The 15,974-nt window shown below is 39.2% G+C and overlaps 1 protein-coding gene across 2 annotated transcripts in view; it reads left to right on the forward strand.

Moving 5' to 3' along the window:
* MTMR2 (myotubularin related protein 2) overlaps window positions 1–15,974 on the forward strand; it is a 57,704-nt gene that overhangs the window by 40,213 nt on the left and 1,517 nt on the right. For both annotated transcript variants that reach the window (XM_080929791.1, XM_080929792.1), the window contains 9 exons: window positions 830–913; window positions 2,529–2,678; window positions 3,398–3,586; window positions 6,815–7,000; window positions 7,474–7,680; window positions 11,004–11,096; window positions 12,314–12,427; window positions 13,564–13,740; window positions 14,121–15,967. In XM_080929791.1, the coding sequence (XP_080785917.1) occupies window positions 830–913; window positions 2,529–2,678; window positions 3,398–3,586; window positions 6,815–7,000; window positions 7,474–7,680; window positions 11,004–11,096; window positions 12,314–12,427; window positions 13,564–13,740; window positions 14,121–14,282 (1,362 nt within the window). In that variant the 3' untranslated portion in view covers window positions 14,283–15,967. The remainder of the gene's footprint in view (window positions 1–829; window positions 914–2,528; window positions 2,679–3,397; window positions 3,587–6,814; window positions 7,001–7,473; window positions 7,681–11,003; window positions 11,097–12,313; window positions 12,428–13,563; window positions 13,741–14,120; window positions 15,968–15,974) is intronic.

The following is a 15,974-nucleotide window of genomic DNA, read 5'->3' on the forward strand; positions in this document are numbered from 1 at the left end:
TAGAAATTGAACCTAGGGCTTTATACCAGGCAAGTGCTGTACCACAGAGGGATTTTGTATATGTGTCTATTTGCGACAGGCTGGCTTCTCCTGCCACAGCTCCACGAGGCCTGGATTACAGCTTATATAATACTTTTGTAAGGATATTTTTATGATAAAAGCTTTACGTAGTCTTCATTAGAGTGAAATCCCCCTGGGTGGGAGCTGGCATTAAGGAACTTGGGGCAGTTACTAGTGTAGCAGTATTTTAGCTGTGCTGGGTTCTCTCGGCCACATGTTAGGATTCACCTCCATTCATTCCTGTCAGAGCCGGAATGGGATGGCAGGGAACTAGCTCTGTGCGTGGATTTCTCACTTCAGTGGCAATTATTTTTATAAACACCATAGTTCTTTTTTCTAGTTGTACGTTAAAAAAGCTTACATGCCAATGTATAAAAAGCTTCTTCAGTATATCAGAGCATACAGTATGGATTTTAGAGCCACTCACTGGTGCCGTCGAGTGTTGGACCAGTTATTTCTGTTGAAAAGGACTTTTAAGAAGATGTCATTTATTACTTAGTATGAACCCTATAAAAGGTACCAGAATATTTAAAGGAAACAGGTTAGCATTTGGTAAGTTTTATAAGTGAGTCTTTGTGTTTTTCTCTACTTTTTAAAGCATATAAAGATATTTAGTGTTGTAAATTAAATAGTAATTTCAGTCATAAACTAAAAGGGGCAATACAGAATATTCTTGCAAATAAGTAAATAAAAACAGAAGTACTTTAGGGACATATTTCTGATTCATTTCTTTCTTAAATGTCTTTTTAAACTGCTGTTTATTTTGTAGCCTCTTTTTGCTTTTGAGTATAAAGAAGTATTCCCTGAAAATGGGTGGAAACTGTATGACCCCCTTCTAGAGTACAGAAGGCAGGTATGTGCTTTTTTGTTCCAGCTCCGTGTTCTGTGTTATTTTCAAGACAGACAGTTGATCAAAGCAAGGAGTTCTTTCATTGTCTCTTCCTTTTGTTTTATCTGGAAGCTAATCTGGTTTGGTGAGTTGCTTTGTAGAAGACACTAATGATCCTCTATGAGTCTTTATCTAGTTTATGAGCATAAGTTTGTCTAAAAAAATGTTTGCTCAGTATAAAGATGAAAATGGGATCAGTATGTGTGAATTTTAATGTTCTTATATGTCATAATATCATTCATTCAACTTTTTTCATTTTAGGTATCCTAGAGTATATGAAAGAAAAATAACTTTACTGCTTCTAGTTTAGCTCTGCAATTTTTTGAGTTCCATTCTTCATAGAGGATAGAGAAATACATTCCCTGTGCTCAGGGCAGCGTTTGGCTTACCTTAGTTAGTACACATACATTTTAACTTGGTGTTTGCCTGTGTGTTTGCAGGGATTAAGTTCATGGTTTCCATGTGCTGGGCAAACACTCTACTTTTACATGTATTACTGTTGATAGCTTCTCATATTTTCCACTCAACTTTGATGCATTTAAACTTGATGAGTATTAATGGCACATGTGATTTTCTCTGTTGAGGCTCTTTCTGAAGGAATCCTCTGTTATTTCTTTGGTACTGTTATTGCTTGTGCTCTAGTAGGGAAGGTACTGACTGGTCTCACTGATAATGTCAGGACGTGGCAATGCCTGCTCTGTCACAGACTGTGTCTGTTGAACATAAGATGTAAAGGTACTAAATATCTGCATAATATGGATAAACTGAGGCATGGGAAGGTTAAGCAATCTGTCCAGGATAACGTAATTATTATTGTGGAAGGTAGGATTTGAATTCACAAAATGCAAAAAAAATGTGTTTCAGTAGGTAAGTTAGTAGTAGTCTGACTAATGAGAAATAACCAGTTTGAATGAGAATAACTGTACAACATCAGACCCACAGAGTCTTAAAGGTACTAGAAGAAGTAGATTCTTTTGGGCTAGGGAGATGGCATTTGGCACACAAGCCTGGAAACCAGAGTTTAACCAGCTATAACCATAACACTTCTCTGGCCTCTAGTGGGCTATGGCACCTGTCTTTACTCTTCCTGCCCACTCCCCACAATAGTATTAGTAGTAGAAGATTTCTTTTTATTATTATCTGGATTTTTAAAAGTGGGAGCTGGAGGATAGTCTGACAAATAGGCCACCAGTAATTATAGCCTGCAGAAGTGGAAGTGAAATAAGAACATCTGACAGAGTGCTAGCGACCAGAAGTTTTAGAGGATGTATACCTGTCTATATAAATCAGTCTCCTCACTTCCTAAGACAGCTCTTGTGAGAGCAGATCCTGCTGCCTTTGTTTCCGCCCTTACCAGATAGGCTTAGTATCTAACAAATTAACGAGCTTACTAATATTACATCTGGTGTCAAGTAACTGCAGATCTTCACGTTCTAATGTCTTCCTAAACCCTGTCTGTCACTGAGAACAGCTGTCAGATATGGGTAGTAGAGATAGGTGAAGCTGGCTTAGGTGGCTACTGACCCAGTGTCAGTTATGTTTAACTGACAGGTTGTCTTGTGTTTTATGTCATATGCAGGGAATTCCGAATGAAAGCTGGAGAATAACAAAGATAAACGAGCGCTATGAGCTCTGTGACACATATCCTGCCCTCTTGGTTGTGCCAGCAAACACTCCTGATGAGGAGCTAAAGAGAGTGGCATCCTTCAGGTCACGGGGCCGGATCCCAGTAAGTAGGCTGAGTAGGTACATCCATGGGTCCAGGGTGGTAAGCTATAGCATTTATGTGAGGATATTAGATACCAGCTTAAACTGTGAAGGTAAAACAATATTGTTGGCTCCTAACTCAGATATTTGCTGTGTATTGGTTACCATTTTATATCTTAGATATTTTTTTAAGAATATTTCTGTATGTATGTATATATGTGACTACACTGTAGCTGTCTTCAGACCAGAAGAGGGCATCAGATCCCATTACAGATGGTTGTGAGCCACCATGTGGTTGCTGGGAACTGAACTCATGGCCTTTGGAAGAGCAGTCAGTGCTCTTAACCACTGAGCCATCTCTCCAGCCCCTTATATATTCTTTAGTTATAGCAATAAATGCTTTCTTCCCTACTGAGTCCAAGAAAGTAGGAAACTTTACAAATTTATCATGTACAACTATTTCAAAAGAGGAGATGAAATAATTTTAGTTGCAAATGCATAGGTATCGAGGATTTTAATAAAAAAAAATTAAGCAGGGTTTATTTAGCTCTGTTTTAATGTACTTCTTTTTACAACGAAGCTTCTCATTAATCAGTGAGATTGATAAGTGTCTGTTTAGTTAACTCTCTATAAAGCAGAGTCAGTTAGAAATAAGGGTGCCAGGGATCTGAATAGAGGCTGCTCCCTAGGAGGCTTGGGAATAAGATACAGTGGTATATGTCACCATGTCTTTTCATTAAGGTTTTATCATGGATTCACCCTGAAAGTCAAGCCACAGTCACTCGCTGCAGCCAGCCCATGGTTGGAGTGAGTGGGAAGCGCAGCAAAGAGGATGAGAAGTATCTTCAGGCCATCATGGACTCCAATGCCCAGTCTCACAAAATATTTATATTTGATGCTCGGCCAAGTGTAAATGCTGTTGCGAATAAGGTGAGGTTTTTTTAGTAATTAGTTGTCACTAGTCTGATGTTACTCAAGGCAGCGGAATTTGTCTGAACAGTAGCCTTGGAAAGTGGTCATGATAGAGACCATGGTACCTGAGTCGGTGAGAGCACAGGTCATGGTTAGCTATTTAAAGACTGTTTCATCTGTATTTAAAAAAAGTAGTTAAGGTGGCTTGCTAAGCAAATGACACAATGCGTTAACACAGCCCAGTACCGCTAGAATCATTAAATTTTGCTTCCATTTCTAAACCTGTGTAGTTGTACATCAACTTTTAATTTGAAGTAAAATGGAATACTTTTTAAGTCAACATTTTATTATGTCAATGAAAATTTATGTCACTTAATGTCTGATAGCCAGTCACACTGAACTGTCCTTCGATTTTTTTTTTTGTCCTCCTGCTGAGTGGCACTTGAGTGGTCATCCTCAGCTCATGAGAATGTTCCTCACTCTGCATCTGCATAGTTTTAGAGCCTCGTGAGTCACACGTGCTCTTTGCAAGTGGTCCTTTTAAAGGAGGTGAAGGAGTCCTGACATCCGAAGTCATTGCAAGTTATAAAGCATGATGATTGTGTCAACTTTCCTGTCAGTTAAACCAGAAGACTCATCGAGGTTAAAACTCCAAGTTCATCCTAAGACTCTGTAATACAGAATTCTTTCAGTATTTAGTAATTTAAATGCCAAAAATTATAATTTTCAAAAATAGACTTATAAAACTTTATGCATCATTTGAACTACATTTATACTACAACTAAGTATCGCCCACAGATGTGCTTTATCATGAATTTTTCTTTACACTACTGAACACACTGTTGAACACACTGCTCCTCACCAACAATCTTTCTTTATATTTTGTATCCTTTTTGATATTTTATAGAATGTGATGTATAAATGAACCATATAGCCAAGAAGTCAAATAAATTCTCTAGCAAACACTGATTTTCTTCTCCAAATTCTGTGCCTTGAATAAAAACAAGAATCAGACTTAGTTCTCTCTGAGCAAAATAAGGACCAGAAGGCAACAACTGTGGTGGGGGCAAAGTGATGACCTTGTGTTTGCCTGCTCCTCACCCCCTTCTGGAAGAATCTTTAGCACCACATATGTACTCTGTTGCAGAAATTTTCACAGCTAGCTGGGTCACCGTTGTAGCTGCTCCTGCAGCCAGGGCCCCATTGGAGCCCCCGACCGTCCTGGCTCCTCGCAGCCTTCATGCTGCCACAGGTCCAGTGGCAGCCTCTGCACTCTAGTCCCCACTCAGGTCCCAGAGCATGCTCAGTGCGTCTTAGGAGTCCATCTGTGGGCTTCTCTTGCCTGTCCAGCTTTTCCTACCATGTTCCCTGACTACATGGTGGATTGTTTTTATTTTGTCCCCAAATCTGAGATGAACCTGAGGTTTATTCAGATTTAGGTTTGGTTTGTTCTGCGGGCTACACTGATCCTTGGATCCAAGTTACTTTGATTAGCTTGGGTTGCACTATGTTGCTTCCCATTCACTGATAGCAGTCAACCCTTGGGGCTTTCGCAGTCTTTGCTACACTGCCCTATACTTGGTATTTTAAGACTTACTAGAGTAGCTAATCACTGAGTTCAGTTTTAAATGGTTTCCATGCTGTTGGTTTATCATCTAGTTGCCGTAAAGAAGATAAATGAAGAATGTGAATACTTGGTGTATTCACAGCCCATCATGGCTGTGGTTCTCTATTATTTCCCTCCTCTCTCTGGAGTGAGTTTATAAAGGAGCTATTGCCTTGTGGATTCTGTGACGGGCTTGTATAATAGCTACTACATCTTCTGATGTTTGTTAAGACAACATTGCTTTGCAAGTTTCTCTATCCTGAGTTTTAGGGTTACTTTGTTAGTGACTTTATCTAGCCTGTATCAGTAACTGGTGCTGTGAGCACATGCCAGTTACTCCTGGGGACGCTCTGGGAGACCTACTTCTCTTGCCAGACCTCACATTGTAAACCTCCAGCAATCCTCCAAATAGTCACACAGCCTGTGGGTGTTAAGCCTTCACGTCCCTTCTCACTCTTCAGAAGTTGTGGTCAACAAGTACTGTTGACATTTGACATTAAGTTTTGTGACAGTCTTGAAAGTAAATTACTCTGTACATGAGAAATCTTACCAATTTTTAAAGTTAGTTTGGAGTTGAATTCAGAGGTGTCATAGTCAGAATCATATTAGGGTAGTTTCTATAGTATCCTCATTTGTTTTTGTTAAGACTCCACTAAGTGTGATTATGTATGAGTTAGGAAAGACAGGTTTTTTTTTTTTTTTTTTAAACAGAAAATGGAATATTAAACTTGGGGAAATTAGGTTGTCTTTCCTTGCTACAGATTGTCTTGAAAAGCATATATTTTCTTTTTGATAGATTTGAGGATAGTAATTTCAGTAGGATTCTGTTTTATACTTTTTAAAATTTAAAATGAATTAGCTGCTTATAGTGTAAGCAGACTGTTGCTAATCTTGTCACCGTGATTGTTAGGAGGGCAGTGTATCCATGAGAGCATTTTGAGAAATAAAACTTCTGACTTGACCACTGGGTTAATGCATTTTTTTTTTTTTTGAGTCAAACTTTAGATCTTAAAAAGTTGTGGGGTACAGAAGGCAGGGTGACTGCTTAGGACACCCCCTCTACCCAGGGAGAATGGTTTTCCGCTGTCATGGTCTTTCCTACAGTAAGCATCACACTACAGAAATGTGGGGCCTGTCAGTGAAACTGAAACTGGAAGTAAAGTAAATCCTCCTCAGATAAATCTTTTTTCAAGTATTTTGTCACAACAGAATCTTCTACTTGGAAGTCAGTATGGCTACAATGTTTGGTTTTTAATTAAACGTGAAATGTGAAAAGCAGCAGCTTGGATAGACTAGTATGAGATTTTTTATATGGAATTTATAATTATTTCAGCAAGTTTGGAGGAAAATCCTTGTTATAGATAGGATTGATATGCACGGAAAGTGTTCTTTAAAATACTGATGCACTTTGGGATGATACATAACTAATGTACGGGCCACATAGGCTTGGTACAGGCTGTTTCAGAAAGAGTGTGAGGCTTGTGTGTTTATTACAAGTGGCCTGAGCTACCCATGCTTCCCACAGGGTTTCCATATGTAAGCAGTGGTCTTATTTTGTATACCGTAGGATGGAACTTTGTAACTGATATGTTAGAGATGGCTATCACTCATGATTTTCTGTGATGTGTCCCTTTTTGTAGGCAAAGGGGGGAGGTTATGAAAGTGAAGATGCCTATCAAAATGCAGAACTCGTTTTTCTGGATATTCATAATATCCATGTTATGAGAGAATCATTACGGAAGCTGAAGGAGATTGTGTACCCCAACATTGAGGAAACTCACTGGCTGTCTAACTTAGAATCTACACACTGGCTGGAACATATTAAGGTGTGTATTTACTCTTCCTCAATGCTTTTGTCTACCGTGTCTCTTGACAATGAACTTAGTAAGAAGGACCTGCCGAGTATTGGGGCCAATGAGTGTGTGCACTCGGGTCTGAGGTACCTCACCGCCTGCTGTGCATGTGCTGCTGTCTTGCTTTCCCACCCATCTGCATTCTGTCCATCCTCCAGATGACAGTGTCTTCACTTCTCAGTTTCCCATGTTGCATCCAATTTCAGTCTCCTGTGTTTTCAGCTCCCACCCATTTAATATGCTGTTCATTTATTTTTCCTGTTTTTGAGACAAGTTCCAGGCAGTCCTCAACCTCAGACTCTTAGGATTATAGGCAAGAGCCTTGGCACCTGGCTCCTTTTTATTGATGCCTCTTTCCATGTGACTGACATAGTTCTCAATCTAACAAGACTGTATTATTTTCTTTTAAGAAGTGTTTTAACTTTCATTTTAAAACTTGTTTCCAGCTCATTCTTGCAGGGGCTCTTAGGATTGCTGACAAGGTTGAGTCTGGGAAGACATCTGTGGTGGTGCATTGCAGTGATGGATGGGACCGCACAGCTCAGCTCACTTCCCTGGCTATGCTCATGCTGGATGGATACTATCGAACCATACGAGGATTTGAAGTCCTTGTGGAGAAAGAGTGGCTCAGCTTTGGACATAGATTCCAACTAGTGAGTAAAGTATTCATTTCACTGGGTTTGGTCCGTTGTGTGCTCACATGGGCATATGCCTCTGTGCAGCTCAGAGGTGGTCAGTTTTCTTCCCTAGTTTCTTTCTACTTTATTCTTATTTAGAGACATAGTCCCTCACTGAGCCTGGGGGTGGGGGCGTCACAGATTTGGGGAAGGCTGGCCAGCTACCAAAACATCTCTGTGCTGGGATTACAGGCATGCATAGTCTGCCTAACTTGTACTTAGGTGTTCAGATCAAACTCAGGTCTTACGTTCTTGTGGCAAACACTTTTCTCACTGAGCCATCACTTTTAATGTTTCTTCACATGCATCTTGTACAAGGTATAAATGTGGCCATTTACTCAGCAAGTCATGAGAGTACTATATTTGGTAAGGTTTTCGTATGTTCTTACATAACGCAGTCTGAACCAGAGTTATCTGACCTTCTCTTCTGCCATCCCTGCCTAGAAATTCAGCTGTCATCAATGGTCATGGCGCTGTCCCTCTAAACGAAGCTGCAAAATACTGCTAGCTTTCCCTCTGGGCTTGTATGAAAATGATGGTGGTGCAGATACTGATTTAGTTATATAAAGTAGTCTGAAGTAATTTGGAATTAAAATACTCATGTAGAAAAGTCTGGGGTCTTTAACGGATAAGACTTGGTCTTGGTTAAGACGACTTGCTCTTGTGAGGACTTCAGTCCATTTCCCAGCACTCGGGTTCAGTTCCCAAGCACCTGTCACTCCAGAGGACCTGACTCTTTCGGTCTTTGGGCATCAGTCCTCACGTGCAGATATGCTTATGCACATAAAAAGTAAATAAAAAGATTACCTACAACTTAACTCCTTTGGACTAAGATACAGTTTCCTATTTATTCTTTCCAAAAATTTAAACAGGTAGTCTTATAGAAATGATAAAAAATTGAGCCCAGTACTTTTCAAAATGTATTAATTACTTAAAACTGGTGATTAAACCCAGGGTCATAGAGTTTAGACAAACACTCTAACCACTTAAATTTCCAAGGCTGACCCTACATTTACTTTATTATCCTCTAGCCTCAGCTTCCTGTCTGTGCCACTGGGGCTGGGCTCAGATTTTTTTTTTTTTTTAACAGTGAATTTCAAATTTAAGTCTTGAGAATATGTTAGTTGGATTAAAATTGCAAAGTCATGAATCCAAAGTTTATACGTCAACCAGCTAATGTGTACCTACCAAGTTAGTACTTAGATTCATCACCATGTCCAGAAACAAGGATGTACCCCTTCCTGAGGCCATGGTCCCCCTTAGACTTCCTGCTGGAGTCTCTTCATGATAGGATGAGGCATCCTGCTCCTTCTTGTTCCACACTCCTTTGGAGACAAAGGAAAAACATTCCTTGCTATATATATATATATATATATATATACACATATATATATATATAGCTGTCTCCCTACAGCACCCATAAGCTTTTCAGGATGGGTATCCTTGATTCCTTGATTGATCTTTTTCTCCCTGTCCCAGTTGTCTGCCATTATTACTTAAGGCTGTCACAGTGTGGTACCCACCGTTATTTCTACTATTTAGTGAAACAGTTATGTCTTCCTTGAAAAGTCCTTTTGCCTTTGCTTTCTTGTACTGTGCTTTGGCCTCGTGGCATTCATTAGTAGGGATAATTAGTGGCTTCTGTTCAACATGGTATTGGAATCAGGAAACCTAGAACAGTGACCTTGTGAGTCTGCTGTCTTCCTCATGCTGTCTGCCTGTTGTTTGTATTGGAGTGAAGACTGGAGTCATCTTCCCAGGAGGGGGAAGCAGGAAGAGCAGATGTCTAGGTTGAGAAGGGATGATGAACAAGGCAAGAGTTGAATTAAGGAAGACCATTAGAGGCCTAGAAGTCACCGAGGGATGTGGGTCTTGGTATCTGCATGGATGCTCTTTAATATTAGTCTTTAGAAGGGTTTACTAGGAGTATTTTTTAAGCCACTCCAAGGAACTGTCGCTCAAAATTAGGCAATGTAGACATCTCTCCCAATAGCTTACATTTTCTCCATACAATGATGTACTTACCAGAAAAACCTTTTAAAAAAATTTAAAGGAAAATTTTCCTTTCCTATGTAGGTAAACAGCATTTTTAGTAAGCATTTTTGGAGAATTAAGGATGTTTTGAAATCTGTCAAAACTTAGCAGATGATAATCGTGTCTTTTTTTTTTTTGTCCTTTGTTCTACAGAAAATACTAGCTCACAGTTAAACAGAGTCTCCTGATGTGCTATTTTGTTCACTGTATCAGAGGCATAGGCAAGTGATTTTATTAGAAAAGTAAGGCAAATGTGTACTAAAACTCTAATCTTTATATGATCAGCAACAAATACTGTCTATGATATTTCATTTTAAGGAAAACAGTACATTCTTGAAAAGCACCAAATCTTCCTTATGATCCATACTTAACATTAAAATGTTACTTTGTTTCATCCTGATGCACAGGATAATAGCAAATGAAATGTGTGCCTTCTGTTTTGTCACATTAATTAAAATGTTTACTTAGTAACATTTTCTCTTGCTTTGCTAATACTTGTCTAAGAAAACTGGGCATTCTTTCTTCAGTAGTGAGCATGTAGCAGGACAGAAGATAGTCTGTTGTGGCCCTTCCTCACTGCCCAGCTTGACAGCTAACAGCAGTATACATTAGCACCAGGAATACCAATACTGCATACTGGGAGATGTGAACCAAAAAACATCTTAGGATTATGACAATATCTTTTTTTCATTGAAGCCTGCCTCAGAAGTTGTACACCCCAATTTTTTGAATGAATCCCTGCTCTGCGATTTTAACTTGCATGGGTGGGGACCCATTGTGTGAAGAGCAGATCCAAGTACTTATGTGGCATGCATCTATCTATCAATCTATCTATCAATCTATCTGTCTGTCTGTCTGTCTGTCTGTCTGTCTATCTATCTATCTATCTATCTATCTATCTATCTATCTATCTATCTATCTATCTATCTATCTATCTATCTATCTATCTATCTATCGTACCTGGGGAGGTACCTTATCCACTGACTATCCATAAGAAATGTCTTACCACAGAGAAGTTAAATCTTTAAGACAAAATCTGGGCTCTTAAGGACTTTCTCTCCTTTGTTTTAGAATACAGGTTTCATTTATTAAAGTAGTTATCTTGAAGTTTGCATGTGTAAAGATGTTAATACGTTTCTGCTTACTAGAGTTGTAGTAATTTCTACTTTGCAACTTTCAAAAGATGTTTTGAAGAAATTAAAAATACCAACCAAATTATACTTTCAGAAAATAGAAAATGTGACATTTCATTGTCTTTGCTTCAGAGAGTTGGCCATGGAGATAAGAACCATGCAGATGCAGACAGGTCACCTGTTTTCCTTCAGTTTATTGACTGTGTCTGGCAAATGACAAGACAGGTAAAACACATCATCTGGTGACACCCTGCCCCCATATTCCTCAGTGGTCCTGATTGGCTTACGATTCTTGATAATAGCTAATTCCCAGAGATAATAGCTCCTGTAATTGTTGGACATTAAAACTTGTTTTTATGGTAATAATAATTATTAAACACTTGGATTCTAGTAGCATTTTAGCCCAGAGCACTGATAAAAATGAAAAATATTCCTCCTTTGATATAAAGTCCTTTGTTCACTGACAGTTCTGTTCGTTTGCTAAGGAAGATGAACAAATTTCATCAAATTCCAGCCAAAAATAAACACTATTTTGAGCCATTTTTTAAAATCTGTTTTAAAGAAGTGTTTGGGGCAGAAAGTGTAAGGCAGGATGGCTTAGCTCCTGTCAATCATGGAGCTATTAGAAACCCTGTAACGGCAGCTGGTTTGTTTGAAATAGTTGTATACCCCAGTAGTATAATTAACAGTATAAATGACTCAGTCTAGAAAGGTTCATGATAGGACACAGTTGCAAGGCTCATCTAAAGAAGGACTAGCAGTAAGCTACATGTCCCCATAGATTTTAAGTTAGGTTGACAGACTTTTTCTAAAATACCAAGGCAGTATTTTCCAGTTCACTGTGGAATGTTTTACAGGGTCTTAATTAATAGATTTATTTACAAATTAGTTTCCGAATGGTTTTGTGATATTAATAACATGGGGTTCAATTAAACCTTTTACTACCTTTTGGGCAGTCTTTAATTCCTTGGATAGCCCTCCAAAAATGACTTGTATAAAATTGAGGTGCCCACTGAGGGTTAAGTCTGAGTTGGATCAATGCTACCAGTTGTGAATTATAAGAACCTGTTCTTCCATAAGAAAAGTAGGCTGACTTACAAGTTATCTGCACAGCTCCTTAGCTGATACTTCTGTGTCTATACAGAAGGCATTTGCTGGGCACATTTGATAGTTTTAATTCTTAGAAATAAGACATGTTGAAAACTGAAAGAATACCAGACTCAACAGAACTGTTCCATGTCAGGAATCAGTGGCTGGCAATTACAGTGTCAAACAAAACCATTCAATACTTGCTGCATGAGACTCTGCCTTAGGAAGGAAAACAAATAATGCCATGATGGCTTAGGTAGTTTTAAAATGTCTAAATACTATTATAAAAGATCTACTCATGACAGATAAATGTGTGTGGAAAATGTCTCAAGCTTGTGCTGTCCAATTTGCAGTTTCCCACCGCATTTGAATTCAATGAGTATTTTCTCATCTCCATCCTGGACCACTTGTATAGCTGTTTATTTGGGACATTCCTCTGTAACAGTGAACAGCAGAGGGGGAAAGAGGTATGGCTCTCACTTGGTATGTATTTGGTTATACTGTATCTTACAAGATGTATAATAAGCATTACTTTGACCCATAACTGGGGATAAGGGATCATTTATAATCCCAGGTATTCCAGAGGCTAAGATTGAAGGATCATATCTGAACCCAGCCCTTTAAACACATATCCTCTCAAAATAAATGTGAAGAAAACATGTAGATAGGAGATGCTGGGAAAGTACAAGGTCAGTGCTCTCCTCGCTCTTCAGAGCACTGGGTTCAAGCCTGCTACAGCAAAACAAGGACGTCCACTTTCATCCTGAACACCTTGTCAGAAAGCTGGTTACTCTGGGAGAGCGCTCACACTGCACAGCCCTGCTACCAGGTTAGGGTATTAGACCACCAACTTCTAAGTTCATTCCTGTTCCCGTAAAACAGGAGGATAGTGTTTACTGTTGTGAAAATTAAATTCTTCCTAGACTGTACCTTGCAGGTGTTATACTTCATAGTAAATATATTTCCATGCATGGTAGGCTTTCAGTATATTGTGGGTTATTAGTCATAAGTACCACAGCAGTATTCTAATTACTGTCAGTGTTTTTGAGAAACTACCCTTGATCTAAAAGTCTTAAATCATAAATTTTAAATACAAAATCCTAATGTTATAAGCACAGAACTGTGGGCCATCACCATTTAATTTAGAGCCTCTTTCATTGCACCGAAGGCATCACACACTGCTAGTCCATGTTCTCCCAGGATTGGGCAGATGCACGTCATTTAAATGGAATCACCACGTGACCTTTGTGTCTGGCTCCTTTCATTACTATCCAACATTCAGATGTCATACCACACTTCCTCTTCATGGTCAAATAATCTTCCATTGTGTATATCCCATCACGTCTTTGGGTTGTTCTTCATTTTGGCTGTTATAAACAGCACTGATTTAATCATGTGGAGCACCTTTATTTTTTGTCCATGGAAAAGTGTATGGTACATGTGTTAGGGGAGACCAGAAGAGGGTCTACCCATGTGGATGAACTCTGATCTCATTCTCAGCATCCTCTATTTTTAATTTTAATCATCACACAACCCTACACAAATTTCACCTAGGGTTTAAAGGCTGATGTGTTAGGGATCTTAACCAATTTTTCTCTTGCAGAATCTTCCTAAGAAGACAGTGTCACTGTGGTCCTATATAAACAGCCAGCTGGAAGACTTCACTAATCCCCTTTATGGGAGCTACTCCAATCATGTCCTTTACCCAGTAGCCAGCATGCGCCACCTAGAGCTCTGGGTGGGATATTACATAAGGTGGAACCCCCGGATGAAACCACAGGTACACATCTCCAATGTATGGTCCCATTAGGTTTGTCACACTCAGAACTTCCCACTCTGTTCTTTAGTTACGAGACTTTCCCAACTGCACACACACGCCTTTTGGTATACAGAAAGAAATAACTTTATAAAGCCCTAAAGCTGCAGGTCCATAGTCCTTGAAGAGTTTTAAATAAATGATAGTCATAAAGTAGCATCTTTCAGGGACATCTGAAGCCATTGAAAGATAAAAAGTGACAACAGAACACAAATTTCACTAAGGAACTAAAGGTGAGACTGTCCAACTGCTTAAACAGCCAGTGCCACAAAGCTCAAGGAATGGTTAAGAGCTCAGGTTTGCCTGGATTTCTTCTACTGCAGTGATTTTGTTTGCTCTTGCAGGAACCCATCCACAGCAGATACAAAGAACTTCTTGCCAAAAGAGCAGAGCTTCAAAGGAAAGTAGAGGAACTTCAGAGAGAAATTTCCAACCGTTCAACCTCCTCTTCAGAGAGAGCCAGCTCTCCTGCACAGTGTGTGACTCCTGTCCAAACTGTTGTATGAAAGGACTAGGCCAGGGCATCACTGCCAGGAACACAGCACCTTATGGGTAGAAAGCCTTCCATGTTTGAAACCCATCTATGGGAGAGTCCTTCAAATGCTGTATTTATTTCAAATCTCTCTTAGATGAGTTTAGAACATAAAGTGCAAGTGACAATGAAAATTATCTCATTTGTAATTAAAAGTATGACACTAATCTTAAGTCACCCAAAGAATACTAAAATACTGCAGTCCTGCATTCGCACTGGGAGCAAGTTTTTCATCTAAAAAAATGTCTTAAAACTCTGAGCACCTGGTGAGATCTCTAGGAGGGGAGAGAAGCAAGGGCATCTGTTCTTACACCTGAGAGCACACATACTGAGCCTTGATCTCATTTTTTGTGGTATTTAATACAGTAAAAAGCATTGTTTTGAGATGATTATGGCATAGTAGTTAAAAATGCTGCTGACGGTGTAATTAGCGTATTTTCAACAGCAGTTAGGAAATGATGCCTTATATATGTGCTTTGGGGGTTGAACGGACAAAGCAGTAGCCGTCATCCAGGAATTCAAAGAATATTCCACACCCATCAGCATAATTTCCATCTGTATATTGATCACAAACATCACATAAGACATTTTTAAACCTTAACTTTATCTTAATGCTAATTGGCAAGTTTTAAGACAGTACTTTTAAAAACTTACAAGTCTGACTTTAAGTGCTATATTTAAATCTCACATGAACACCTGACCAAAGAACACTGCATGTGAGTTAGTCTCAGTGCCAGCAAGTAAGGCCTTGCTTCTCTGCTCACCTGAGTTCGGTGCTGGTGTGAACAGTTGACTCCTGGTGTCTATTTTACTCTGTATAAGAGCCATATGTAATGTACTGTAACAAACGAGCTTCTCACCACTTGGTCTTTTAATTAAATGACTTCAAACCTTGTCCTTATCCATGGCTGTCTAAAGTATCCTCCCCCACCCCTCACAAATGTTAACCTGCAATTGTCCAGTTTGATCCCACCTATCTTTGACACCTAAAATCAAACTAAAAAAACAAAACAGTTCCCTAATTCATTGTTTAAACTGTAGTCATGTTGTCGATGTTGGAATTAGCACATCACACATACACAGGCAGATCTCCTCTTCCCTACATCCTTTTTCTTTCTTGTATATTTTATAATGATACTGAGCCTAGAGCCTCACACTTACCAGGCGAATGCTGTACCTCAGCATATCCAGTATTTACAAGAATTGGTACCAAATCATTTGGTTGGTGTAAAATGAGCTATAAAACTTTTTTGAGGAAGTACTTATGTTCCCAGCATTCAAGTAAGGTTTCTATAATAGTGCACTTTCCTCCCTAGTCTGTTATCCTTGTTGAAACCTTTGACCATCTTGGTATGACATAAAGGAATGCTGATAGGATCCTGACTTTAAAGTTGATCAATCACAATCAATATATATATATCCCTCCAAAACCAAGAAATCCTCTTGTGGAATGTGCATACTAAAAGCGGCTTTCTGTGGAATTCAACTGCATTCCTGGTATAGTCACATCTCCCCCAGCATGAAAACACTCTTATGCAGCATGGAATCCATGCTGGCGTCTCATACAGAGTACAAGGGAGCTCTGCTGTGAGTGAATGAACAAGGAAGAAGAAGAAGAAGCAAAACCAAAGCCCGCAGTGGGGATCCAGCTGGAGACAGGTAGGAT

Source organism: Micromys minutus (genome assembly GCF_963924665.1).
Source record: "Micromys minutus genome assembly, chromosome: 16".
Classification (NCBI taxonomy): Eukaryota; Metazoa; Chordata; class Mammalia; order Rodentia; family Muridae; genus Micromys; species Micromys minutus.